This window comes from Natator depressus, chromosome 11 (genome assembly GCF_965152275.1).
Source record: "Natator depressus isolate rNatDep1 chromosome 11, rNatDep2.hap1, whole genome shotgun sequence".
In the NCBI taxonomy this organism is placed as follows: domain Eukaryota; kingdom Metazoa; phylum Chordata; order Testudines; family Cheloniidae; genus Natator; species Natator depressus.
The window spans coordinates 9,431,405-9,457,433 of record NC_134244.1 but is presented as its reverse complement, the minus strand read 5'-3'; the positions used below and the strand labels follow the sequence as shown (position 1 = coordinate 9,457,433).

Genomic DNA, 26,029 nt, shown 5'->3' with positions numbered 1-26,029 from the left:
TATGATGCTTGGTTTTATTTTAGTGGATGTTGGTATTAAATCTAAAAGGCTGCATCTCTGGTGAGATTAAAAGAATAATCTAAAATTCCATTTCTGTTCTGTCTGATCCGTTCAGGTGTCTCGAGACGGTGGAATAGCTGCACCTGCCAGTGATGTACGGGGAAGCAGTGATGTCATGGAAGGAGGAAGGATGGCTCTAGATAACAAAACCTCTCTACTTAATACTCAGCCTCCACGCGCCTTTTCAGGGCCCCGAGCCCGAGATTACAACCCCTACCCTTATTCAGACACAATCAACACCTATGACAAGACTGCCTTAAAAGAGGCTGTGTTTGATGATGATATGGATCAGCTTCGGGATGGTTGGTATCTGCTTGTATTATAAATTCTCAAGCTGTTCATTTTGTTCTGTATTTTACATTTACATGTTTAAATTGTCATGGGACACAACCCTGCAAATGGTTTCTTTATATAAATATACATCATGTTTTACTCAGGTAAGGGTTCAAATGAATACACAGCGACTGCATGAGTAACAGAACTTGCATATGAGTTTATTAGGCAATACTGTCATTTGTTTCAATTCAGTTTCAGCTGTATTGTTTTATTCATAACCTCTTCCGGTGCTGGTCCTGCGGCCATTAAAATTAATGCAAATTTTGCTGTTGACTTAATTGGGAGAAGAATTGAACTCCTAAATTGTTGTGTGGGAACTCTTTCTATTGTGTGTGTAGGAACTCCTAATATGGGGAGTGGGGTTTTTATGTGTGTATATATAGTCATAAACAAAAAGGGTTGTTAGAAAATCATTTAGATTGAAAACGGGTATCAGTGGATTCTAATTGGAAACCAGAAAGTGTATAATATTGTCTAGAAGTAATGCTTCATTTTCAAACATCTGGTAATGAGCAACTAAGAGATGCAGTCATTTCATTCATTCCTTCTATTCCTTCTTCACTTCCTATCACCCAATCCAACTTGTTTGAAGTGCTTGAATAGCCAGGCATAAGTTAGAACAGTCCTAAAGAGATCCTAGAATTTGCATGTTCCTGACTAGAATCTCTTTCTAACCAGTCTTTTGGGGCTTTGCTTAAAATATGGGGTTGCCATGTGTCCAGTATGACTGGCCTGGGTTTGGCACATCCCCGTCATAAATCCTGAAAGCACTGGCAGCTGCTTTTTTTTCCCCAGTGAAACTGACCTGTTTTCATTTGTCCTAGAAGTATCCATTGATCATTCCGATTTGGTGGCTGATCTTCTGAAAGAACTGTCCAACCACAATGAACGGGTGGAAGAACGGAAAGGAGCCCTGCTTGAGCTACTGAAGATCACGCGAGAAGATAACCTGGGAGTTTGGGAGGAACATTTCAAAACCATTTTGCTCTTGCTGCTAGAAACACTTGGAGACAAAGATGTAAGAGTCTGGTGTTATATTTAACTCTCTTGTACATCATTTATTCTGAGATGACAGTTTGTCCATGTTGGTTCGGTTATATCCATTGCATTAGCTTTAGGGTGTACTATCTGTATCTGATACACCATCACCTTCTTGCCAGTAGTGCTATCCGCCCAGTCTCTTTGCATTAGAAGAGGATATTGACGATCCTTTCATGCTCAGTCATCTCACTGATGGATTTTGAGTTGCCTTCAAATGCTTGACTTCTATTCCCAGAGTATTATGCCGGTAGCAACCAAAAATAATAATAATAAAAACAGTGTTTTAATGGGGAAGAATGGCCTAGGCATTAAACAGGCGACAATGGCATACAATAGGAAATACAGATGTAGAACTACTGCAAAAGTTTTAATAGATGATAGTTGACAAGAAAGACTATTTATGGCCCAAATTTTCCTCACTTAGATCAGTGGTCTCCAAAGTGGGGTGCGTGCACCCCAGGGGGTGCACAAGACCATCCCTGGGGGTGCCCGGCAGGAGGAGCACTGCCGGCACGGCGGCAGCAGCGCTCCTGGACCTTTAATTCTTCGGCGGCATGCTGGCAGGAGCTCGGCTCCCCCCGCTCCATCTTCGGCGGCATCCCTTCTTCTTCCTCTTCTTTTTTTTTTTTTCCCCCCTAGAGCTGGCCCTGGAGGTGCGCGATCCAAAAAGTTTGGAGACCACTGACTTAGATGACTTCAGTCCCTAATTATGCCCACAAATTAGTGCCATAATCATCTAAGTGACGTTGATTACATTTGCAAATAATTTTGGATATATACTTGCTCACAGGATTGGGGGTGTTTTTATCCTGGTTCAGTACCACTGTATGCTTGTTGTGTTCAATAAGAAAACATCTGAAGTCCTTTTGAATCTGTTCCCCATTTGCAAAATGAAAATATAATTCTGAAGCAGAGTAGATGTTTACATTTTGACAATTATTAATTTACGCGTCACTGTCTGTAGTGTCGGCTCTTGTTGTCATACATCTATCAGAAGATATGGTGATCTAAGCTGAGGACAACTAAATTGTGTTAGCATGTTAATCGTACAGGTGAAGAGCAAAGAATCAGGATGTACTTGAAAGGTTCAGTTTGGAATTAGTCCTCAGCTCAAATTATAGTTACTGTTTGCAATGGCTGCAATCCAAAAACTTGGTACAACAGTTCTATAACTCAGGCGTTTGTTCTAGTATTCCCACTAATCATGATCTTCTGCTGTAAATGGTCAGTGCATAAATCAGAGGTGTGGCTGTGTTAGCTGAATGCTTAGAGCCAGGAAAGTAATTTCCATAAAAGCTACAAAAACACGAAGTAGATTCATTGCATCTGTATATGAAACACTGTTTTGAACTGTCACTTTGAAGATGGATAGTGTGAAATCTGCAGAACTCAGTAAAACAGGAAAGTAAAAACAAATATAATCTGAGCTTCATCATCAGCTCCCCGTGATGCAGGTTTGCTGCTTTTCAGCACTAATTTATATTTCGCTGGAGTAAGATATTGGATTTAGCAAATGTTATATTTGTTCTGGTTCTTTCTCCATCAGTGAGAATGCACTTGTCTATATGAATCTTTGTACAGTGGGGAGAGCTCTGAACCAATTCTGCTCTCAGTTGCATTGATTTTAATCCCTAGTCACTTCACTGGAATTTGTGGAGTGACTCGTGACTTATGTTTGTATAACTGCCAGCAGAATATGGCCAACGTTATCATTTTGAAATTAAATTATTTTGTTTCCAACTTGTATTTCTCTTTGGTTAAGCATTCAATAAGAGCCCTGGCTTTAAGAGTATTGCGGGAGATCTTAAGAAATCAGCCAGCAAGGTTTAAAAACTACGCGGAGCTAACCATCATGAAAACACTGGAAGCACATAAGGATTCCCACAAAGAGGTAAGCGATCCATGCTGTTTTAACTCTTAAAATAGAATAGGCACTGATCAAAAAAATGGGAAATGACATCGTCAGGGGTTATGAAGTAAACAGATTTGACCTATCTTGACCAAAAAAACCCCAACCCTTAATATTAAAGGTTTCTTAGTGTAGACAGCTTTTTAGCTGATTCTTGCTGCAATGGAAGGAAAAACTCTGGGACCCGGGACAGCATATCAACTGGATATGGAACTATATTGTATGTAGAGGCCAATTCCTGCAATCAGCTTTACCAAATGGTAAAGTCCTCATTAATATCAATGGCAGGAAAGACATGCTCTTGATTACTGTGAAGAGCATGCTAACGGCAAAATCCAGCCTGTGTCTGTGCAGATTTGTAAGGACAGGGTAGGCAATAGTGAACGCACAGTCAGTGCACAAGCAGCCATTCTACATGATGGGGAGGGAAAGATGAACTTGGACCACAGCGTGGAAGAACTGGTGAATGGACAGCAAAAAATGGACAAAGAGGGCGTGACATAGAAGGGGAAGTCACGAAGAGAACTGGTGAGTGCACATTCAGCCATGCCAACCATGTGCAGAAGGCCACAACTTCCTCCTGCAGCGTCAGGTGCCCCACAGCATCCCAGCCATGCCTGGTGGGAGATTCTAAAAAATTAATCACGATTAATCGCACTTATAACAATAGAATACCAATTGAAATTTATTAAATATTTTTGGATGTTTTTCTACATTTTCAGTATTGATTTCAATTACAACACAAAATACAAAGTTCACAGTGGTCACTTTATATTATTATTTTTGATTGCAAATATCTGTACTGTAAAAATGATAAAAAAAAGAAATAGTATTTTTCAATTCACCTCATACAAGTACTGTAGTGCAATCTCTTTATCATGAAAGTGTAACTTACAAATCCAGATTTTTTTGGTTACATAATTGCACTCAAAAACAAAACAGTTTAACACTTTAGAGCCTACAAGTCCACTCAGTCCTACTTCTTATTCTGTCAATCACTAAGACAAACAAGTTTGTTTACGTTGACAGGAGATACTGCTACCTGCTTCTTATTCACAATGTCACCTGAAAGTGAGAACAGGCATTCTCATGGCACTTTTGTAGCCGGAGTTGAAAGATATTTACATGCCAGATATGATAAACATTTGTATGCCCTTTCATGCTTCGGCCACCATTCCAGAGGACATGCTTCCCTGCTGATGATACTCGTTAAAAAAATAATGCATCAATTAAATTTGTGACTGTACTCCTTGGGGGAAGAATTGTATGTCTCCTGCTCCGTTTTACCCGCATTCTGCATATATTTCATGTTATAGCAGTCTAGGATGATGAACCAGCACATGTGCATTTTAAGAACACTTTCACAGCAGATTTGACAAAATGCAAAGAAGGTACCGATGTGAGATTTCTAAAAATTGCTACAGCATTCGACCCAAGGTTTAAGAATCTGAAGTGCCATCCAAAATCTGAGAGGGATGAGGTTTGGAGCATGCTTTTAGAAGTCTTAAAAGAGCAACACTCTGATGCGGAAACTACAGAACCCAAACCACCAAAAAAGAAAACGAACCTTCTGTTGGTGGCATCTGACTCGGATGATGAAAATGAACATGCATTGGTCCGCACTGCTTTGGATCGGTATCAAGCAGAACCCATCATCAGTGTGGAAGCGTGTCCCCTGGAATGGTGGTTGAAGCATGAAGGGACATATGAATCTTTAGTGCATCTGGCACGTAAATACCTTGCAATGCCAGCTACAACACTGCCATGCAAATACCTGTTCTCACTTTCAGGTGACATTGTAAACAAGAAGCAGGCAGCATTATCTCCTGCAAATTGTAACCAACCTTATTTGTCTGAGTGATTGACTGACCAAGAAGTAGGACTGAGTGGACTTGTAGGCTCTAAAGTTTTACATTGTTTTATTTCTGAATGCAGGGGTTTTTTTTCACATAATTCTACATTTGTAAGTTCAATTTTCATGATAAAGAGATTGAACTAAGGAACTTGTATGAGGTGAATTGAAAAATACAATTTTTTTTGTTTTTTTACAGTGCAAATATTTGTAATAAAAATAAATATAAAGTGAGCACTGCACACTTTGTATTCTGTGTTGTAATTGAAATTAATATATTTGAAAATGTAGTAAACATCAAAAAATATTTAAAATAAATGGTATTCTATTGTTGTTTAACAGCACGATTAATCATGATTAATTTTTTTAATCGCTTGACAGCTCTAATTTTAATCCTTTAATAAATCAGCATTGCCATACTCTCCAGTCTCAGATTCAAAGTGTTTCCACACTGCTGTCATTTTCTATACAGAGTAATAAGTTGTAATTGTAAATTGGTTTCCTGATAAAGCAGTCAGACAAAACATTTTGTTCTGAAGGAGTGCCTTTTATTAGCAGGTTTTTCCTGGTTACATATTTCTCAACTCACCTTGACTCAATGCCCTTGTATTTTTTTCCTTCTGAAACTCCTTCAAAAGTTCACACAAAAATCTGCAATCTCAAGCAGCTCCTTTCTAGCTTTTCTCCTTCATCTTTAAAGAACTCCAGCGCCCCCCCCCCCCCCCCGGGCTTTTCCCTCCATGTGCAATTGACAGATTGTGTTGAAATAAAGTATAATGTTTAAAGTTTTATACTTCACACCCTCACATTTTTGCCTATCTGTTGCATGCACTTGTGATGCCAAAGGGCTCTTTGGCTTTCGTGAGCAGGCATTTCACGAACAAGTCTAGAAATTAACAGGTCATTTCAAGAGTGGAAGAAAGCACAGCCCTTTGGCTAAAGTGCTAGGCTGGGAATGAGGCATTTTCTACAGGAAGAGCAGTCTGGTCACAGCCACTTTACCATAGGCAGTTGACAGCCATGCTGTACTCAGTATGACCTTGATCTACAGTTTTATGGACAGTACATTTATTAATAGACCTAGAAAGTAGACAGTATCTATAGACATCTGCAATACAGACCTTTGAATGACTGCTCAGATGCAGGATGCTGCAGACCACGTTCCCATAATGTTTAAAGGCAAATAATGGCTGCCCTGTATGGGTGCACTAGGTGGTGTCACTGTGGGTGGACTGGTTAGTGCTGTCAGAAGGACAGAATGTCCCACTGGGATGTCAGTAGAGTCCTGGCCCATGTGCAGCGGCTTCCTGGGTAAAGATACAGCTGGGGAAGTGTTCTAGGTAGCTTTACCTGTACCTTGAGGTTGCTGAATCAGTTAAATCTGTGAAACATTAACTGAGAGTCCATTTGAGTATGGCTCAGTTGGTCAAACTCTCACCCCTGGGCCAGAAGGTCATGAATTCCCGTCCCACACTGGAACTCCAGCTCCTACTTGGCACAGAATTTGCAGTGCAGGTCTGGGGGTGGGGTAGGACGTGCTGCACTTTGACACACTCCCAACTCAGTGAGAGGTTAAACTAAAGTTCCTTCTGCCTGTGTTTGCTGGCTGAGGTGAATGTTAAAGATTTGAGGGCACTTTAGTAGAGTAACTGAGAGGGAGAGGAGACTATGTCAATGATCTGACTCTCATTCCCCCTCTCACTAAAACAGATTGTAGTGTTAAAGGCGATGTGAGTTATTGTTTAGCATGTTTGTCATGTTACTTTGGGGGTATGTGGAGTATGAAGGTTACCGCACAAAATCAAATCCTCTTCTATCCAGTGTGCTGTGTATACCATCCTTTCACTGATGCTAATTGTATTAGGAAGGTGTTAATGCTCATGCATGTGAAGCTCTGACTGCATTGGGAAGAGTCAGACATGGTTCTTGGAGATTCTCCATAAATTGTGGTCCATGCTGGGATGGTGTTGCTGCATTTCAGTGGTGGCTGGATTGAGCACTGCATATAGTTTCGGCATCCTTCTACGTATGTAAAGCTCTTTGGGGTCTTTTGTAATGGAAGGTGCTATATAAATGGACAGTCTGGTCAGTCTGAACTATTGAAGTTCATGGGAAGTTACTTGCTCTATGAGTGACTAATCTGAAAAATCCGAGGAGAGAATATATTTGGAATTTTGGGTGGCGAATAATCAATATTGCTCAAGAGGGTGTTATCCTATCACGGTCAGGAGGGACTAAATCAGACCCAAGCCCACCTGAGACCGAGAGGGTTGAGTCATGTTCCAACCTGACCCAACCCTGACCCTTCCCCCAAAACCTGAGTCAGTGCTGCCACCGCTTCCTGCCCTCGGGTGGGAGAGGAGGAAGGAGGGTGTTGGCCAGGAGCGCATGTGTACCCCCACAGTGGAATACAGGTAGGGACCACACATCTTGAAGAACTCCAGCTGCTCCCACGCCCTGGACCTTCTGAAGCTCACCTATCAAAAGTTGTATTGCTGACTGTCAGTGCCAGAAAGTCATAGAGCTATAGAGAGTGGGGCCAGAGGGACCACCAGATCATGTAGTCTGACGTCCTGCACGTCACAGGCCACCAACACCACCCAGCACCCACACCTTAAACCCAACAACTCAAATTAAACCCAACTATTATAGCCCTCAGAAAACTAAACTATTGTGTGCCACAGGCAGAAAACAGCAGGGACTGAGGTGCACCAGTGCCTGAGGCCCCTGCAGTGGGAAGGAATTGAATAAGTGAGATATACCCAAATACCAGCAAATAACCCACACCCTGCGCTGCAGAGAGAGGCAACTCCCCCGCACCTCTACCCGCAAGGTCACTGCCAATCTGGCCTGGGAGAAAATTCCTTCCCAATCCTACAAGTCTCACGGTGTGTACACACATCAGGCAGCCTGACGGTAAAAGCGTCCATGGAAGAATTGTGGAGGCTAGTAAAGCAGATAGCTCGTACTCCTATAAATGTAAAAAACGACATTAACAGAATATTAAGGTTACAAAATGAAGCTCTCAAAAGTCATGAAATTCCTTACTCAGCCTTGCCTCTGCCCCCTGCATATGTACTACAGTACAGAGCTGCTTCAGTTGTAGCCATAATTATAATGAATGTAACGATAAGATTAGAGAAATTAGGCTTGATTCTGATTTTTACTTTACCCTTCTTTTATACCAGTTTAACTCCATTGACTTAAGTGGAGTCCCTGTTTTTTACACTGGTGTGAAATAATAATTAGACCCATTGCTACTTAATTGGAAAGAAATATTCAGGGCTTGACAAGCAATTGCTTTTAATTTAAATTAGCTTTTAGTGCTCACAGAATGATGTGGGCCATATTATTGTTGTGATTTTTACCACTTTTTGCTTAGAGTTAATGGAAAAGAACCATCTTTCTGTTCCCAATTATTTAAAATTAACTCATTTGTTCCAGTAAATTTACTCACCCATGACTAAGGAGAAATGTCATCTTCCATAACCAATACCATTGATGTGACATTGCTGTGGCCCATCATACACTTTAAGGCCAGAAGGGAACATCACGATCATCTCGTCTGACCTCTTGCATGTTGCAGGCCACAGAACCTCACCTGCCCACTCCTTTGTTTCACACCAATAAAATAAACAGAGAAATATTCAATTATCTTGGGAAATGGTTACAAAACATCTTCATCAATTTAAAGGTCAGAAAAGGGAATATTTCTTGCTATTGATTTTCTCTTTGCTTTATCTCTGTAGAACTAAACCTACAGACCTATGAAGTTGATGAATATTTTACCTGTATAAGAGCTGTTAGATGTGTCTTTTCATATATATGAAAAGGAAATGGTCCAGTGCATGAAAGATAATATGTAAAGTTAATCTCATTGGTGGTTTAGAAGAAGAATTGTACTAAAGGCCCTAAATTATTAACTGGCATTTTATTACTTGAGATGCATCATGGTGGCATTTTGATGTAAGGTGCCAATGTAGATGTAATGATGGAACAATTTGTCCTGCTGGATCAAAATAGGTTGACAGGAACTCTTAAGACACCCTGTCCCCTGCAGTGCCTTTCCAAAGTAACAGTGTGTGTGTGTGTGTGTGAGAGAGAGAACAAAATTGGTATTTACTCGCTAAGGCGCCAATTCAGGAAAGCACTTAAGCACATGCTTAAATCCCATTGACATCAATTGAATTTCAGCAGGTTCTTGCAGTTAAACGTGTGCTTAAGTGCTTTGCTGAAGTGTGACCTGAATGCAGACACCATTTACTTGATATGCTCTCACAAGACTAGAAATCTTCCACTGACTCTAAACAGAAAATTAATTACGCAATTTTCCCTTCCCTTCGTGGTAGAAATTTAGTTCATGGAGAAGTGACCCGATAAAAATAACCAGCTACTGTCCAAGTAAATTAGGCCCACCCACTGGGAACTTTTAGGCAATGTTTTAAAAAAGTGGGTGTGTAGGTATAATTAAACTTGTTTCTATACCAGCTAATCTGGCACTTTCTAGTTACGTACAGTATTAGAATGCCACAGTTGTAGTCAACATCAATATTAATGTAAAATGCCAGTTAGAAAAAAATGAAAAAAAAAATCAACCTCCATTGTGTGAAAACTCCTAAAGTACAAAAACAGCGGAATTTGTTTTCTAAAAGATGAACAAAAATTAATTCCCACAATTAAGATTTAGTCCAAAGGCAACTTTTCATGTTGAGTTTATAATGACAAAACCGATGGATCCTTCGTTGCCATTTTCATGTTTTGTGGAAAATTATAACCCTGTGACTATATTTCGTGAATGAATAATAATGTTAATGATTGTAGATCCCTTTCTAACTAAAAAAAATGGGCCCCAATCCTGCAGCATTATATGCGTGTAAAACTTACATGTGCGAATAATGCATGTCTGAGGCCCAAGTCAATGTATTTTTTGGGAATGTTGTTAAATTCATGACTAGGCATTCAAGCGTCCTCTTAATCCTAGTTGCATTTCCATGCAGGGGAAGGAGCCATCAAAAGTGCCAGCGCCAAGAAGCGAATTGCTTTTAAAGAAAATGTCTCCAAATAGAGATCTCTTGAGAGCTTCTCATTTCATCAGCACAAGCAGTTTAATTCCTTTTCACCAGCGTCTTAGGCTATGTCTACCCTACATGCCTTAGGTCAAGTTACTGCGGGGTCTACACCATGGGGGGTCAACGGGAGAAACTCTCCCGTTGATTTATCTTACTCTTCTCATTGGGGGTAGAGTACAGGGGTCGACTGGAGAGCGATCTGCTGTCAATTTGGCAAGTTTTCACTAGACCCACTAAATCGACTGCTGGTGAATCGATCCCGGCTGTAGTGTAGACATAGCCTTAGATTTGCCCATTCATAAATACTGATATTTCTCCCCCACCCTCAAAAACAATGTATAAACCCCACCATCCACCCCCCCCCCCCACACACACACACAGTAATACACATTAACACTAAGAAATCCTGGCTTCACATGCCTAGTGTGAGAAACTGTAGAGGAATTTACAAATAATTGTATATTGCTGCAGCATAAGAGCAGACATTGGGTATTCATTCACAGACCTTCTGAATGAAGTATCATAGTGTGAATTGATCCCTATAGAACTCTAACAAGTTGGCAGATTGCCCCTCTTTTTCTAAAACATTTTAAAGTTATGTTATGAAAGGTCCTAGATTGACAATGCCTCAGCCATAGAAAACAGCATGCAATCAGCAGCAGTGCAAGCTTCTTCCATGGTGCCTCACAAAGGTACCTGTACCCTGACAACACCAAAGGATGAGTAGTTCGGTATCTGAGATCAGTCCATCCTTGACTTCTTTGTGGAGACGGATAACAATGATGCAGTTTTGGGGAGACTGATGCAGCTTTCTGTGACTGATGTGCCCCACAAAGAATGGATTGAGGCTATGCATATTTAAATGAGACATCCAAGCAGCCCTCAGTAACAGTGAGAGTGACTAACCACTGGAAAAAACTAGTAAGGGAAATGGTGGATTTTCCATCTCTTGATGTATTCAGATCAAGACGGGAGGGCTTTCTAAAGATGTCCTTTGGTCAAACAAGGTATTGGGCTCAATACCAGGGTCATTTGGTGCAATTCTGTGACCTGTGCTATGCAGGAAGCTACAGTAGAAGATCAAATAGTCTCTTCTGCCCTTAAAATCTGTTGATCTGTGAACTAGTGGTAGTGATTTTTAGTCACTTACTGGCCTGCTTGCAATAGATTTGTAGCTGGAAGTAAATGTTGCCAATTCCCTGAGTCCCCCAGTCCTCAAGAATGCCTTTTGTACTTGTACGGGGTCTATTATAGAACAGCATCAGTGGAAGTTTCTTTGTGTTCACTGGCACGTGGAGGATTATTTTGCTTGTGAAGTGAGAGCCCATTAATGTTTTGTTTTGTTTTTTATTCCAGGTTGTCAGAGCTGCTGAGGAAGCTGCTTCCACCCTGGCCAGTTCCATACACCCTGAACAGTGCATCAAAGTGCTCTGCCCCATCATTCAAACTGCTGACTACCCCATTAATCTAGCTGCCATCAAAATGCAGACAAAAGTCATTGAAAGGATTTCAAAAGAATCTTTACATCAGCTCCTTCCTGATATCATCCCTGGATTGTTACAGGTATCTATTAGAATCATAGAATATCAGGGTTGGAAGGGACCTCAGGAGGTCATCTGGTCCAACCCCCTGCTCAAAGCAGGACCAATCCCCAATCAAATCATCCCAGCCGAGGCTTTGTCAAGCCTGACCTTAAAAACTTCCAAGGAAGGAGATTCTACCACCTCCCTAGGCAACGCATTCCAGTGTTTCACCACCCTCCTAGTGAAAAAGTTTTTCCTAATATCCAACCTAAACGTCCCCCACTGCAACTTGAGACCATTACTCCTCGTTCTGTCATCTGCTACCATTGAGAACAGTCTAGAGCCATCCTCTTTGGAACCCCCTTTCAGGTAGTTGAAAGCAGCTATCAAATCCCCCCTCATTCTTCTCTTCTGCAGACTAAACAATCCCAGCTCCCTCAGCCTCTCCTTATAAGTCATGTGTTCCAGTCCCCTCATCATTTTTGTTGCCCTTCGCTGGACTCTCTCCAATTTATCCACATCCTTCTTGTAGTGTGGGGCCCAAAACTGGACACAGTACTCCAGATGAGGCCTCACCAATGTCGAATAGAGGGGAACGATCACGTCCCTCGATCTGCTCGCTATGCCCCTACTTATACATCCCAAAATGCCATTGGCCTTCTTGGCAACAAGGGCACACTGCTGACTCATATCCAGCTTCTCGTCCACTGTCACCCCTAGGTCCTTTTCCGCAGAACTGCTGCCTAGCCATTCGGTCCCTAGTCTGTAGCTGTGCATTGGGTTCTTCCGTCCTAAGTGCAGGACCCTGCACTTATCCTTATTGAACCGCATCAGGTTTCTTTTGGCCCAATCCTCCAATTTGTCTAGGTCCCTCTGTATCCTATCCCTGCCCTCCAGCGTATCTACCACTCCTCCCAGTTTAGTATCATCCGCAAATTTGCTGAGAGTGCAATCCACACCATCTTCCAGATCATTTATGAAGATATTGAACAAAACCGGCCCCAGGACCGACCCCTGGGGCACTCCACTTGACACCGGCTGCCAACTAGACATGGAGCCATTGATCACTACCCGTTGAGCCCGACAATCTAGCCAACTTTCTACCCACCTTATAGTGCATTCATCCAGCCCATACTTCTTTAACTTGCTGACAAGAATACTGTGGGAGACCGTGTCAAAAGCTTTGCTAAAGTCAAGAAACAATACATCCACTGCTTTCCCTTCATCCACAGAATCAGTAATCTCATCATAGAAGGCTATTAGATTAGTCAGGCATGACCTACCCTTGGTGAATCCATGCTGACTCTTCCTGATCACTTTCCTCTCGTGTAAGTGCTTCAGGATTGATTCCTTGAGGACCTGCTCCATGATTTTTCCAGGGACTGAGGTGAGGCTGACTGGCCTGTAGTTCCCAGGATCCTCCTTCTTCCCTTTTTTAAAGATTGGCACTACATTAGCCTTTTTCCAGTCATCTGGGACTTCCCCGTTCGCCACAAGTTTTCAAAGATAATGGCCAATGGCTCTGCAATCACATCCGCCAATTCCTTTAGCACTCTCGGATGCAACTCGTCCGGCCCCATGGACTTGTGCACGTCCAGCTTTTCTAAATAGTCCCTAACCACCTCTTTCTCCACAGAGGGCTGGCCATCTACTCCCCATGTTGTGATGCCCAGCGCAGCAGTCTGGGAGCTGTCCTTGTTAGTGAAGACAGAGGCAAAAAAAGCATTGAGCACATTAGCTTTTTCCACATCCTCTGTCACTAGGTTGCCTCCCTCATTCAGTAAGGGGCCCACACTTTCCTTGGCTTTCTTCTTATTAGTATTAATCATCATCATTATGTTTATGTTTATTTTGATTGTGCCTAATGACCAACCAAGAATAAGTCTCTGTCGTGCTAGCAATGTACAAACACTCAGGGCAAAGTATCATTTCTTTCTTTCTAATGTCTGGTTAACAGACTATATGGGAGCTTCTGAAACCTGAATCTGGTGCATTTGGATTTAAATTTAAAGCAGATTTGTAGTTCTCTTTTTAGTCTTTATCATTGTCTTCATACTTTAGTCTAAGGAATGGGAAAATCCAATTCTTCAGTTCAAATTCTATCCTTGGAAACATGTGCATGGCTCCCAATGAAATTAATGGCAGTCAAGCCCCACGCATAACCAAGGGCAGGATTTAGCTCCTGTGTCATACAGGCTCTGTACATTCTAAACAGTGACCCTCACATAGGTAGATCACAGCTTCTTCTGTCATTCTGCTGAATCACTCAGGACTCGGCTGTAAGCCTGTGTCGGATTCCAAGTAGGCTATGAAGCCCTCCTCACTTCCTAGCACCCTGAACTTTACGACCAATTCTAATTTGGACACGTATCATAACCAAATAGGAGCTGGGTGGGGTACAGGTGTTTTTTGCCAACACTAAGGCAGGGCATTTATGTTACAATATTTGTGGTTTTCACTTTCACTGGTGACTGTGTGGGAGTGGTAATTTATTTCTCTGCCCACACACCAGGCAGGCAGCAGTGCCGGGCACTGTGGTTATCCTATAAAGGAGAAAGATAGAAATCCAGGGAAAGAGTAAGATAGGTTGACATCTGAGAGTCACAAGGATGACTATGGAAAGAAATACATTCTTGTGGGAGGTTAGACCTGTAAGTCCCCACAACGTCATAGGGGAACTTGGACAAGGAAACCTTTACACAGAGAATAAGGATAAGAAATGTCTCAAGAAGCTGAAAATAACATTTAATTCCTCTTCAACCTCAAGAGGATTAGAGTGATGTCAGAGCTTTACCCTATGCTATCCTTCCGACACCATTTACCATTGCCTGAGCCCCAGCAGTGTTGCCAACTCTTGCAATAGTTGCTGTTTTTTAAAGCCCCACCTCCTGGAGTCAGGTGATCACAGGAGAATCTTAGTTTTCATTTTAAAAAATGTTTCTAGCGCTCGTTGTGGAGAAGCTTGAAAAGTGACCTGAATGTACCCAAAAGGCATAAAAACTGTAAGGCAAATAAAAATTTATTATTTTTATTTATTATTTTTTGTAATCTCATCATTTTTAAGCCAGTCTCATGGTTTTTTTGGAGACTGACTCATGATTTTTAAACTCTTAGTGTTGACAGTGACCTTCTTACCACCTTAGAAATCTACCCTGATCATGCAGATCCTTTTCTCATATTTCTCAAACCACTTTGGGATCCTTCTGGATGGAAGATGTTACATGAACAGAAAGTCATTGTTGCAATCATGCAGTCGGATAATGTTGGTGCAGTGCTTTAAAGATAACAATGTCAAGTATACTAATAATCAGTATACCACAGTGAAATGTGTGGGAATAGCTCAGCTACAATGACTGTGATCCCTACATCCTAAAAAGCAGAATTAGTTTGAAGGTACGTTCATGGGATCTGTTTCCTTTTCAAGTTGCTGGATAAGGATCTTGTTGTACAAGGCCAGGGTCAGATTATGGCCTAAAGGCACACCCCTATGTGTTACAGCAGGAGTTCCTCAGGCAGAATTCCAGCTGACTTAGTCACTATTCCTGGGTCTCCGAGGGAGCACACATGCCAATGGCAGCGCTGCCACTGTGTAAATGGAAGCCGCATGCATTTCTGCTGGGCACTGCCAGCTCTCCACTGTGGGGCAGTGGTCACTCCACAGCGGCCTTGCAGCTGACCCCTGTGCAGGGCATTAGTGAGGGGAAGGCTCTTTGCACTTCCTTTCTCCCCCACTTTGTGCACCCCTGAAAGGCCAGCCAGAATCTGACACTGAGGCCAGAAAAGGTTAGCTGGCACAGATATACCAGCACAGCTCTAATGGCAAACCCCTTCCTAGTGTTGACACAGCTTATACTGGCAAAAAAAGTGCTTTTGCTGTTATAGCTTCTACCAGTTTCCCGAGTGAAATAAGATCATCTGGCCAAAGCACTTCTGTGACAGTGTAACCGTATCTACACTGGGGTTTTGCCAGAAGAGAAATGTTACCAAAAAATCACCCTCCTAACTGACATTGCTACGTTGGAAACAGTTTCTAGTGGAGACCTGTTCTTACTCTGAATAGAGTAAGGAACCACGACTTTACAGGATAAACGTAAATTACGGTATCGAGGTTCTCCTCCTCTTGTTCTCTTCGAACAGAAGTGCTGTTGGAACACGTAGTGTAAATACTTAAGTGCAGCTAAGGTTATTCTTGATGTCAGAGCATGTTGTGAAAATGAGACTGCAGAGCCCTGTCTCTCTCTCGATTCGTGACCCCTGAGATATTTTGTGGCTTTCGTTTTTCTAGTAAATTTCAGTCACAGAGCCAGTGAACTCCCTCCTGGCTTTCAGTGACTGATTCACCCTGCACTAATGTGTACAGAACCCAAACATTTTTTCCAAGGTAGCGTCTGCGCTCCTCCTCCAATCAATCAGTCAATCAATCGTCTTGTCAGTTTTCCCACAGTCTCATGAGGTGAAGGCTTCCGACATCACAGTTACATTTGAAAAAGGTCTCTTAGCCGTTACCTGGAATAGGCAAAAGGCTCTTGTCTCATGTCATTCATCAGTACAACTTCATTGTACAGAGCTTCTTTCATGCACATGTTATCTGAAAAACAATTCACAAAGCTTAAATACAGCTACAACATTGATATTAGGAAAGAAATGGCGTGGGGAAGTGTCAAAAGGGGATTTCAGATGAGACCAGAAGGAATAGAGAATTGACGAGGCAGGAGCAGAGACACCCTGAGCATTTCTCTTTTTGTAAGGAGAGACACAACTAAAGTTCAAAAGGATTCTTCTGTCTGAAAAAACAGCCATGTATTTCAGGCTGGGGTCAGCTTTGGGCTGGGGATTCACAAAGACCAACTACTGTCACTTGCCTCAGTATGATTGCTGATCTTCTCTCCAGTGCCACATAGTGCTGCAGTTTTGTTATCGTCATTTACCTATGGAATAAAAATTAAAATAAAATAAAAGGAATAAACATAAAGGTCAGTGTATGGGAGGTGTGGCGATAGAAGATTCAATTCAGTGAATGTTATCTTGGGCTGTGTTCAATTAGCTATGACTTTTTTTTAGTCTGGTTGTCAATATTTTTGGCCTTTTTCTATCTGACTGCTAGACCAACTGGGTAATATATTTCCCATTCAGCAAGATCATCTGGGCTAGAGGATTCTTTAAACATCCTTTTGGAACAAGTTGAGATGCAATCTCAACAGTCTTTACTCAGGCAGAACTCCCATTGAGGTAATGAGATGTATTCTGGAGCAAGGGCTGCATATAATAACCATTGCAGAATGAGCCCTCATATTTAGTGGTCGGCCAGCTCCAGTTTACATGCTAGTCTTTGGCCACGTTTTATTCATTTCCACCTTTCATTGCAAATAACCACATTATAAACACTAAACTGTAACTCCACCCTGGAACAGATTCATCCCTGGTTTAACTTACCTAGTTTCAGTGGGGTTGCACTAAAGATAAGTTAGGCCTTTTGTCTACTGGGCAATCAAATACATACTTAGGTTTTACTTACCCATTTTATTTTTGTCCGTTCCCTCTACTATCATTAAGGTAACAAAAAGACCATGTAATTTATGATTAATGATTAAAATCATTCAAGATTGTTTCACCAGATAAATTATTTCAGACTTTTCAAAATATTACAAAATGAAATCGCACATAGTTGTAATTACCTTTAAAATCCTGTCTTCTGTGTCTGGCTACAAAGTTCAACTTGTTATCCAGCATCTTGAATGTGTCTGGTGTGTGATGTTTTGGATAATTTTCATTGTAATTAATAAATAGAGACACACAACATTAACCAGGAATTTTGGATAATGAAAGTTGCCAAAGGCCTCGTCTGCACATAAAAATTGTACTGCTATCCCAGTAATATTTGTACTGCTATACCAGTATAGTTACAGCAGTACAACCCCACTAATGTAGATGTGGTTATACGGGTAAAAAGATTCCTTTGAGTAGGTGTGCACGGCAATGGGAGATGGGACTGCAGCGTGGATAGACATACCCGTACCAGCTTTAATCTAGCTAGCCCAGCCAAGAATAACAGTAGAGATTTCAGGTTTCAGAGTAGCAGCCATGTTAGTCTGTATTCGCAAAAAGAAAAGGAGTACTTGTGGCACCTTAGAGACTAACCAATTTATTTGAGCATAAGCTTTCGTGAGCTACAGCTCACTTCATCGGATGCATGAGATACAGTGGCACAGACCGTAGCACAGGCTAGGAACTCAAGTCTGTACCTAGGACTCCAAGTGGGCTCATACATGGGGCTGCTCCTTCACCGTTCTTTTTAGCCATGCTAGCTAGATCAAAGCCAGCACAGACATGCCTACCCAAGCTGCAGTTGCACCTCTGGTTGCAGTGTAGACATACGCTAGTCCATGTCTACATGGGGACTCCTGGGAAAGTTCAAGTGAATCAAGCAAAGGTGTGAAGTTAATGTGCACATAAGCTAAAGCATGTTAAGCAGCCCCCCATGCTGTCACTCAGGAGTAAAGTGGCTGTAGTTCGCTGTAATTTAATCCTCCTGAGGCAAACTATTTTATTCCCGAGTGAGAGCATCCAAACTGGGTTTAACATGCTTTAACTTACGCGCATTAACTTCCACATCTTCACTTCATTTGCCTTAACTCTTCTGGGTGTCCCCATATAGACAGGTCCATATGGTGGTACAGCTATTTCTATCGGGAAGGGGGACAAGCTATACCAGTATAAGCACCTTTATACTGGAATAAGTGAGTCCACACTAGGGTTATAGCAATGTAACTATGGCAGTAGAAAACACCACCCTGTCCAAAATCGTTAAACCGGTATAAAAACTCTGTGTAGACAGTGATACAGTGGCAGTATGTGCCCTCAGAATGGGAAATTTAACTCCTGTGGATGGTAAATGTCCAGTTTGTAATGGCATCTCAGGTAATAAGAACACCTTTATTATCATTATTAATATTACACATTTTAATAGTAATACATTACATATTTTTAACATTTATATTGTATTAGCTGACCACTTCTGGGGCCCATTGTGTTAGGTGCTATAAAATCACATAGTGAGAGACCGCTCCTGTCCTCTAGAGCTGAACAGACAAGACAGTAAAATGGTGGGAGGGGAAGTGACTTGCCCTAGATCACACAGCAGGGCCAGGACTTGCTGTCGTGAGACCCAGATCAGTACCTATCTGCTCTAGAAGTGGAAACTGTTATGCTCTTCAGAACAATTGGTGGAGGGGAGGGTTATTTACAAATTAATAACAAGATTTAGCTTCCTTTCTCCCTTAAAATGCCAAATTTTAATTTGTTCGAAATCTGTGCTGGCCCTTCAGTAAAAATACCAGCCCTGCTTGGGTGAACGCTGCGAAACGACATGCCAGGGGTAGCGTGCAGTCCACCAAAGTGGCTGTGTATGTGTTACTCATTGCTGTTCATTGACCAATGATCACTTGAGTGCAGAACTAGCATCACGAGCCATAGAGCTGCAATGGCTTGATGGATAGTCTGAGGTCTCTCCCATGTTTGGACATGTGGCTCGCTAGACCCAAGGAGCACATGATGTACTTTCTCAAAGAAGTTCCTGCCTGAAGTTGATCAGAAAGTGTATTGTAATGTAGGTCATCTGAACAGCTGGGCCTGGCAGATATGCACAGGACATAGCCTAGTGTAGTATTCTTTTCCTAGTTCAAAATAAATCTGACATACATAAACGAATTATCTTAAAAAAAATCTTTCATTGTTTGTAGTGTCGTAGCCGTGTTGGTCCGAGACTATAACAGAGACAAGGTGATTGAGAGAATATCTTTTATTGGACCATCTTCTGTTGTCTCTTTCACCAACATCTCACCCACCTTGTCTGTCTTAAAAAGACATGACAGTAGTACACAATAGTAATAATTTGCACTTTATAGCATCTCGATGCCATGGTGGTTTGAGTGCTACAAACAAACAGAGAGATTCCATTTGAGGATTCTAATGCACTTCACAAAACAGCCTTTGGGTCCGATCCTGCCAAACTCATGCCCAGCAGGGACTTTATTACTTTCCCATATCAAGTTTTTAAGGTCTGATCCAAAGCCCATTGAAGTCAATGGAAAGACTTAGGCACTATATTAGCCAAATTCTTCCTTCTGCTACCAACTTACAACCCAACGGGCATCAATGGGAGTTTCTTCTATATTTGTGAGGGTAGAACTGAGCCCTCAGTGTTAGTTTAATCCCTTTATGGATCCAGAGCTCACTATGAAACATCATCACTGATGATAGTAGTAGAAAGAACTCAGATCCAGCAAAATACACCACTGAAGGTACAGTTCCTCCCAAGCCTAATCTAGAGCCCATTACACTCAGTGAGCGTCTTTCTGTTGACTTTGGATCAGGCCCTATGGCCAAGCATAAGAAAAGTGTTTACCAGCCTATTAATAAACTGATTGGAAAAGATCTTGGAAAGTGACCTTTGATTTGTACGACCTTTTTGTTTCTTCTGGTCTAGGGCTACGATAATACAGAGAGCAGCGTTCGCAAAGCCAGTGTGTTTTGCCTAGTGGCAATTTATTCAGTAATTGGAGAAGAACTGAAACCTCATCTCGCACAGCTCACAGGAAGCAAGGTATCTACACAATGTTACAGCCTTTTGAATATTTTCTGCTAGGTAACTGAACAGTGTGTGCTCTCAGCAACTGAAGGCTTGTCTTCATTGCAGGCTTAGTTCTCTTGAGTTCACCCCTCTCTAGTTTAGCCTTGCCTGATTTAGAGCAGCCACACTGCAAAACAACACTTGAGCAGCACAGTGTGTTTGGATTAGCAGCAATGAGTAGCTGAGACCTTACTGGCTTGAGCATTGGCAACACTCAAGCTTCAATCCATGTTTGTGTATGCACAGGAGTCAGATTAGGGGCAACACTCGTGATAGCTTGAGCTAACTGGGCAGGGAAGACAACCCCTCAATCCAGCGCTGTCCTACCTAGAAGAACTAATTGGCTACACCACATGTCCCTGCTGGCTTGTGTCTTCACTGACTGTGTGGAATCCAGAACATTTCATAATATATAGGCCACGGCCCTGCAGTCTGTTCTGTGTGAGTGGATCCCTGCATCTCTAGAGAGCGACAGGTAGGACCCCTACCCACACAGATTGGAGCCCTGAAAAATGCCAACAATGAATGTAAAAATCCAGGCCTCACTGAAGTGGGAGTTTTGCCATTCACTGCAATGGAGACAGGATTTCTCCCCAGATATTTTCCTGCTATGACATTTTTTTTTATTTTAGTAACTATCTGTTTTCACGTTATCACCTGATTTATACTCTCATCCTTCATGGGCAGATCCCTGCCCCACACAGAACTCACTGCAGGATCCACATTTAAGGGTTTTGCCCTAATATTTCCAGTGAACTTTTGCTGTTTTTCTTTTCTGGATTATTTGATCTTCTCCTAACTTCTTTTATCTTCCAGATGAAGCTACTAAACTTGTACATAAAGAGGGCCCAGACCACCAATAGTAACAGCAGCTCATCTTCAGATGTCTCAACGCACAGTTAATGGAGATATCTGGACATGTGTGTAGACTTAGAAGCAATCAGCGGTGCCTCTCAGAGACCTTTCTGCTACCCTTTCTTCATTGGCACGTCCCATCAGCTAAAGGAGGCCATGCAGATATTTATTGCAATCAGTATTTTAGTCCTTTAAAGCTTTTATGTAGACTCTTATTGGTACTGAATGTAAAGGAAGCAAGGCCTGTGTTGCAGTCCCCATTTAAGAAAAAACAACCATAGAAAGCCATACTTAAACATATTGGTATAGCCAGCTGAAATCTTTACCATATGTTTAGGTTGCAGTGTTTCAAAACTGAGTTCAAATAACATGTTCATGCTTAAAAGTGAAATGAATCCTTTTTTAAGTTAATTTGACACAAAGTTTTGGTTTTTAATGCATTAATTACCTGCTGTATAAACAATTTTTCCTCTGGGTGTAACCATTTTGGCTAGACCCTTCACCTCACAAGTACTGTGGTGTGTCCCCATTTTATAACTCTGATCTGAAACTCGCCTAAACTGCAAGATCTTGATGATGAAATCTTTGCAAATATTGCCATGCTTCTGGCTTTTAACTCTTTAAGACAGATAGGTACCTTTAATGAGAGATAAAGCTCCAGATTTCCATATGGGCTAAGAATTTCTCTGTAGCTTTTCCTCACCCACCAGTATTGTCTAACAAGAGCAGCCTGGGTCTCCCAACTTTAACTAACAGTGTTAACATCAGCTCTGCCTTCCACCTTCTTCCATTGCTCAGAAGACCCTGGGGGTTAATTTTAAAGGCAGGATAGTGGGTTTGTCATCAGGACTGCACAGTGGAGACTTGCTAAAGTCTGTGAAACTAGCCGAGAAATCTTTATTTTTGTTGAAGTCTGTTCTGAAAGGATCTGATCTACAACTCTGGTTTGACAGCTCTGGTGATGGATAATGAATAGCCGTAATTACCATGGGCCATTCCCCTCCACACTTCTGAACCTCATTTGGCTCAGGAAATTAAAGGAGAAGTCTTAACCGGACAAAATATTCCTGTAAATTTAAACTTGCAGCCATGGCTTGGCCCTAGTATTTAATAAGACAACACCCCCATCTCCTCACACCCGCACACGACCTTGTGCCTAAAAAGCCTGCAATGTAGTTAACCAGCATTTTAACCTCTTCCTCACCGACAGAACCAGAGTACAATCCTGCAAGGCACTTAGCACCTCTGGATAGGTGTTGAGTGCCCTCAGCTGGCATTGGCTTCAGTGGAGATGGAGTCGCTCAGCCCATCTAGGATCGGGCCCCTGTAATAGGCAAGGCTGGGGGAATTCTTTAATGGACTGATCAGCAAGGGGAAAACTTAGAACCAACCCAGCCCCAGTCCAATATACCACATCAGCGTTCTTTACTTGGGTCCCTGCTGTTTGCATGTTGGCCATGCAGAGGGGCGCTCCCAGGCTCTGCACATCCCCTGCAGAGCATCATGGCATCCACATAGACATCCACCCAGGGAAGGCTAATGCCATGTTGACTCAATGCCCCCCAGTCAGTTTGTTGAAAGACCTGATTCTGAGAGGTGCTGAGTGGCCTTCAGCTCTCATTGAAATCAATAACAGTTAAGGCTGCCTCAGGACCCAGCAGAATCAGGCCCCAAAGCAGCAGGTTTTTCAGCCTCTTTCATCCCTTGTGTGACAAAGTGGAAGGGATGATCCGGCTCCTGGATTTTTCAGGATGGGCCTGATCCTACATTGGCTGCAGGATCAGGCCATTTGTCTGGTGCTCTTCCTGCATGTAACGCCATCATAAGATCATAAGGATCTTTACTAGCCTGTATTGTGGTGTTTCCCCAAAGACTCACCGCAGACTCGAAAATGCCTTCATTGGAGGGAGGCTGTTATAACCTATGCTAGCCGTTAAAATCCAATTTCCCTTCGCGTGGGCCATTCACTTTCACCCCTTCTCGAGACGCTTGCTAGAGGTTTTCTTCTTTTTTAAATTCTCGTTGTGGATGATTTGAATTATTTTAGTTTAACGTGAATTAATTTTCCCTTTTGAGGAAATACTCAATCAGTATGTTGGCAGCAATGAGCTGTCGCGTTTGAATTTTTAGGGAGTTTTATTTTTAAACTGCTTTCCTAACAGTCAGTATTTTAAAAGTCTCTTTTCCCATCTCAGTTCAGCGTCTTCTGAGGTCCAAACCCCAGAAGGGGAATGCAATGTCTGCGTAATTGACTGTGTTGCATGCTTAGTCCTTTCAACTGTCTGACAGATCTTGTTCCATCCCGGTTTGCTTTTTGTTTGTTTGAATGGCACACTGTAGCAGATCTATGTGAATTGAATTCCTTCTGAAATGATTTTATATATTTTATAAAATACTGTTAGTATGCACTGAGTGAATGCACTGTAATGTCCATAAACTGACCTACCGCGTATGCTGACACTACAGTACAAATTAACAACTCGTCTCTTAGAAATACATGTGAAATATGTTGCTGCTGCTGCTTTGAGACTTCAGTGATGAGCTTGTATTTCCAGATGTTATTAGCATAATTGGGGCTGCAAATCACAGAACCAGGCCTTACTTTCTTAATCAGATACTGTTTTGTTTATCAACAGATGCTCATTAATGTGATACTTAGTTTCATTACACAAGTCAATCAAAGACTGTTCATCCTTTGAGTACTCTAGATGTCTGTTATACCCATATACAGTAGGAGGCATTCTGCTTAGATTATTTATAAATTCATTTGCGAATAATGTACATAGTAAGGTTGGTTTAGAGTTTTGAACATGACCTGGTTTTCCTTTGAAATACTCAAAGGGCTAGCTGTGAATGTCACTTGTATGATCTCCAGTGTTCTGCATTCTAAAAGCTGTTCAATCATATTTTCTTTCGCAACCATAAAGGTCTCTCTGGCTACAAATCTGACAGTTTCCGGGCACCTTTGCAGAGAAGGATCTGCATGTTGGCAAAACATCACTGCGACACTGAGGCAGGTGTTAATGTTTTCCCAGCAGTAGCCACCTACAACAGCTGCCTTTTTCTTGCTGCCCATTATACGGGGCTTCAGTTTTTGGTATCTTACAGGAAAAAGATTTCTTTGATTTGCCCACCATGCTTATAAAGTCTGACTGTGAGGAACTGTGAAAAGACCAGCACCCTGTGGCTGTGGGGTTGCTTAAATCTCAGACAAGGATGGCCATTCTATCATTGGTTGTACCAGTGCTCCGTGGGCATGAGCAAATCAATTGATACATCCCCCTCACAGTTTTAAGTACTGTAGTTCTCTCATGTAGTGCAGAATTATTGAGGCATGTGGCTTTCTTCAGGTACACTATGTGTGCTTGCCTGGATGACAAGACAGGACTTCTTTTCTATTGCTTATTACTAGCTTACCAATAACCTGTATAAGTAACGTAACTCGCATCTTTGTCATCTAAATCTTTTCCCCCTCCTCATCCCTTTATTTATCAAGCATAATATGACATATTAAGGGACAGAAAATAAAACTCTGTAGAATACAGCAGAACTTTGCTAACAATAATGTTTTAAATGGGAAGTAAAAACTGCTCTGAAAAATGTCAGCCATAAGAAATGATTTTGTTGGCACCGTGTTCATGCGCATGTATTTTTTTTCCTTTTTTCCTTCTTTTTTTGGCTTTTGTCATGTTACATCCATATCTGTATTTATATCTTCTTTGTTTAACTTTTGAGTGTATCATGGCAAATGTACAGACGTTTTTTGTTAACATTTATGTGATAGAATTTGCTAAAAAAAAAATAAAAATAAAACCTTTTGAGTTTGCCCTAGAATAAATTAAACTTAAGTTTAATTTCCTGCTGATCCATCTTTAAATTACTGTTTGATACCTACATCTCATATCTGTGCATTCAGATGGATAGACTGAAAGCTTTTACCTTTCCTTTGATAACAGCAAATGTTGATATTATTTATATAGCAACACCACCATGCTAGGCATTTTACAGACAAATACTATGACAGAGCCTCTGCCCCATAGATCTTACAATTGCAGAGCTTGGACCCAATTCCAAAGCATTGTGGGATGTTGCCTGGCGACTGTCCATCTCGAAGGACGACGGTGTAAGTGCTGAAGCAGTTCAGGAGCCATGCTGTAGCATCGCAAGTGACTAAAAAGTCCAATTCTCAAGTCCTTGTCACAGCTAATGCAGGCTTAAGGCGAGGGCCAGAAGATGAAGCCAGGGCACTGCTAACGTTCTGTGGCCTGCTGTACTTTCTTCTCAGCTTTCTTTGCTTTCCCTTCTCTCAACTCCCTCTCTTCAGCCTCGCTGACTCCCTGGTGCAGTGCAACCTGTTGCTAGCTGTATCTTCCCAGGTTGTGGTGGTGATGGTGAAAGTTTTCAAGTCCCTCTTGCAGATGTCCTTAAACCTGAGCCTAGGTCAACCCAGTGGCCTTGGAGCATCCCCACGTTCCCCGTACAGGAGAAACTTTGGGATGCACATACACACACTTAAAGTTAGGCACGTGGTTAAGTGCTGTTCAGAATTAGGGCCTGGAGTCTGACTTTGACCCTGAGCTGGGAGTGGTCTTTCAGCTGCACCAACGGGAGTAGCCCTGGGAGGAGCTGTGACTCAGAGACACCTGCTTTCCCTTTGCTCCCAGGTTGGGGGGTGGGAGGATAGTAACTTACTACTGGTCCATACCGGGAGTAAATCGCTAACCTCTCTGCCTTCCTGCCCTTGGCTCAGCTACT

General features: G+C 42.0%; 1 protein-coding gene across 35 annotated transcripts in view; it reads left to right on the top strand.

The window, feature by feature from the left end:
* CLASP1 (cytoplasmic linker associated protein 1) overlaps positions 1-25,123 on the top strand; it is a 265,289-nt gene extending 240,166 nt beyond the window's left edge. For 16 of the 35 annotated variants that reach the window (XM_074967093.1, XM_074967088.1, XM_074967091.1 and 13 more), the window contains 6 exons: positions 116-362; positions 1,221-1,414; positions 3,200-3,328; positions 11,624-11,830; positions 20,276-20,392; positions 21,236-25,123. In XM_074967093.1, coding sequence (XP_074823194.1) covers positions 116-362; positions 1,221-1,414; positions 3,200-3,328; positions 11,624-11,830; positions 20,276-20,392; positions 21,236-21,322 — 981 coding nt within the window. In that variant the 3' untranslated portion in view covers positions 21,323-25,123. The remainder of the gene's footprint in view (positions 1-115; positions 363-1,220; positions 1,415-3,199; positions 3,329-11,623; positions 11,831-20,275; positions 20,393-21,235) is intronic. The other 19 variants (XM_074967112.1, XM_074967111.1, XM_074967116.1 and 16 more) reach the window with 2 other exon arrangements.
* The last annotated feature ends 906 nt before the right edge of the window (positions 25,124-26,029 follow it).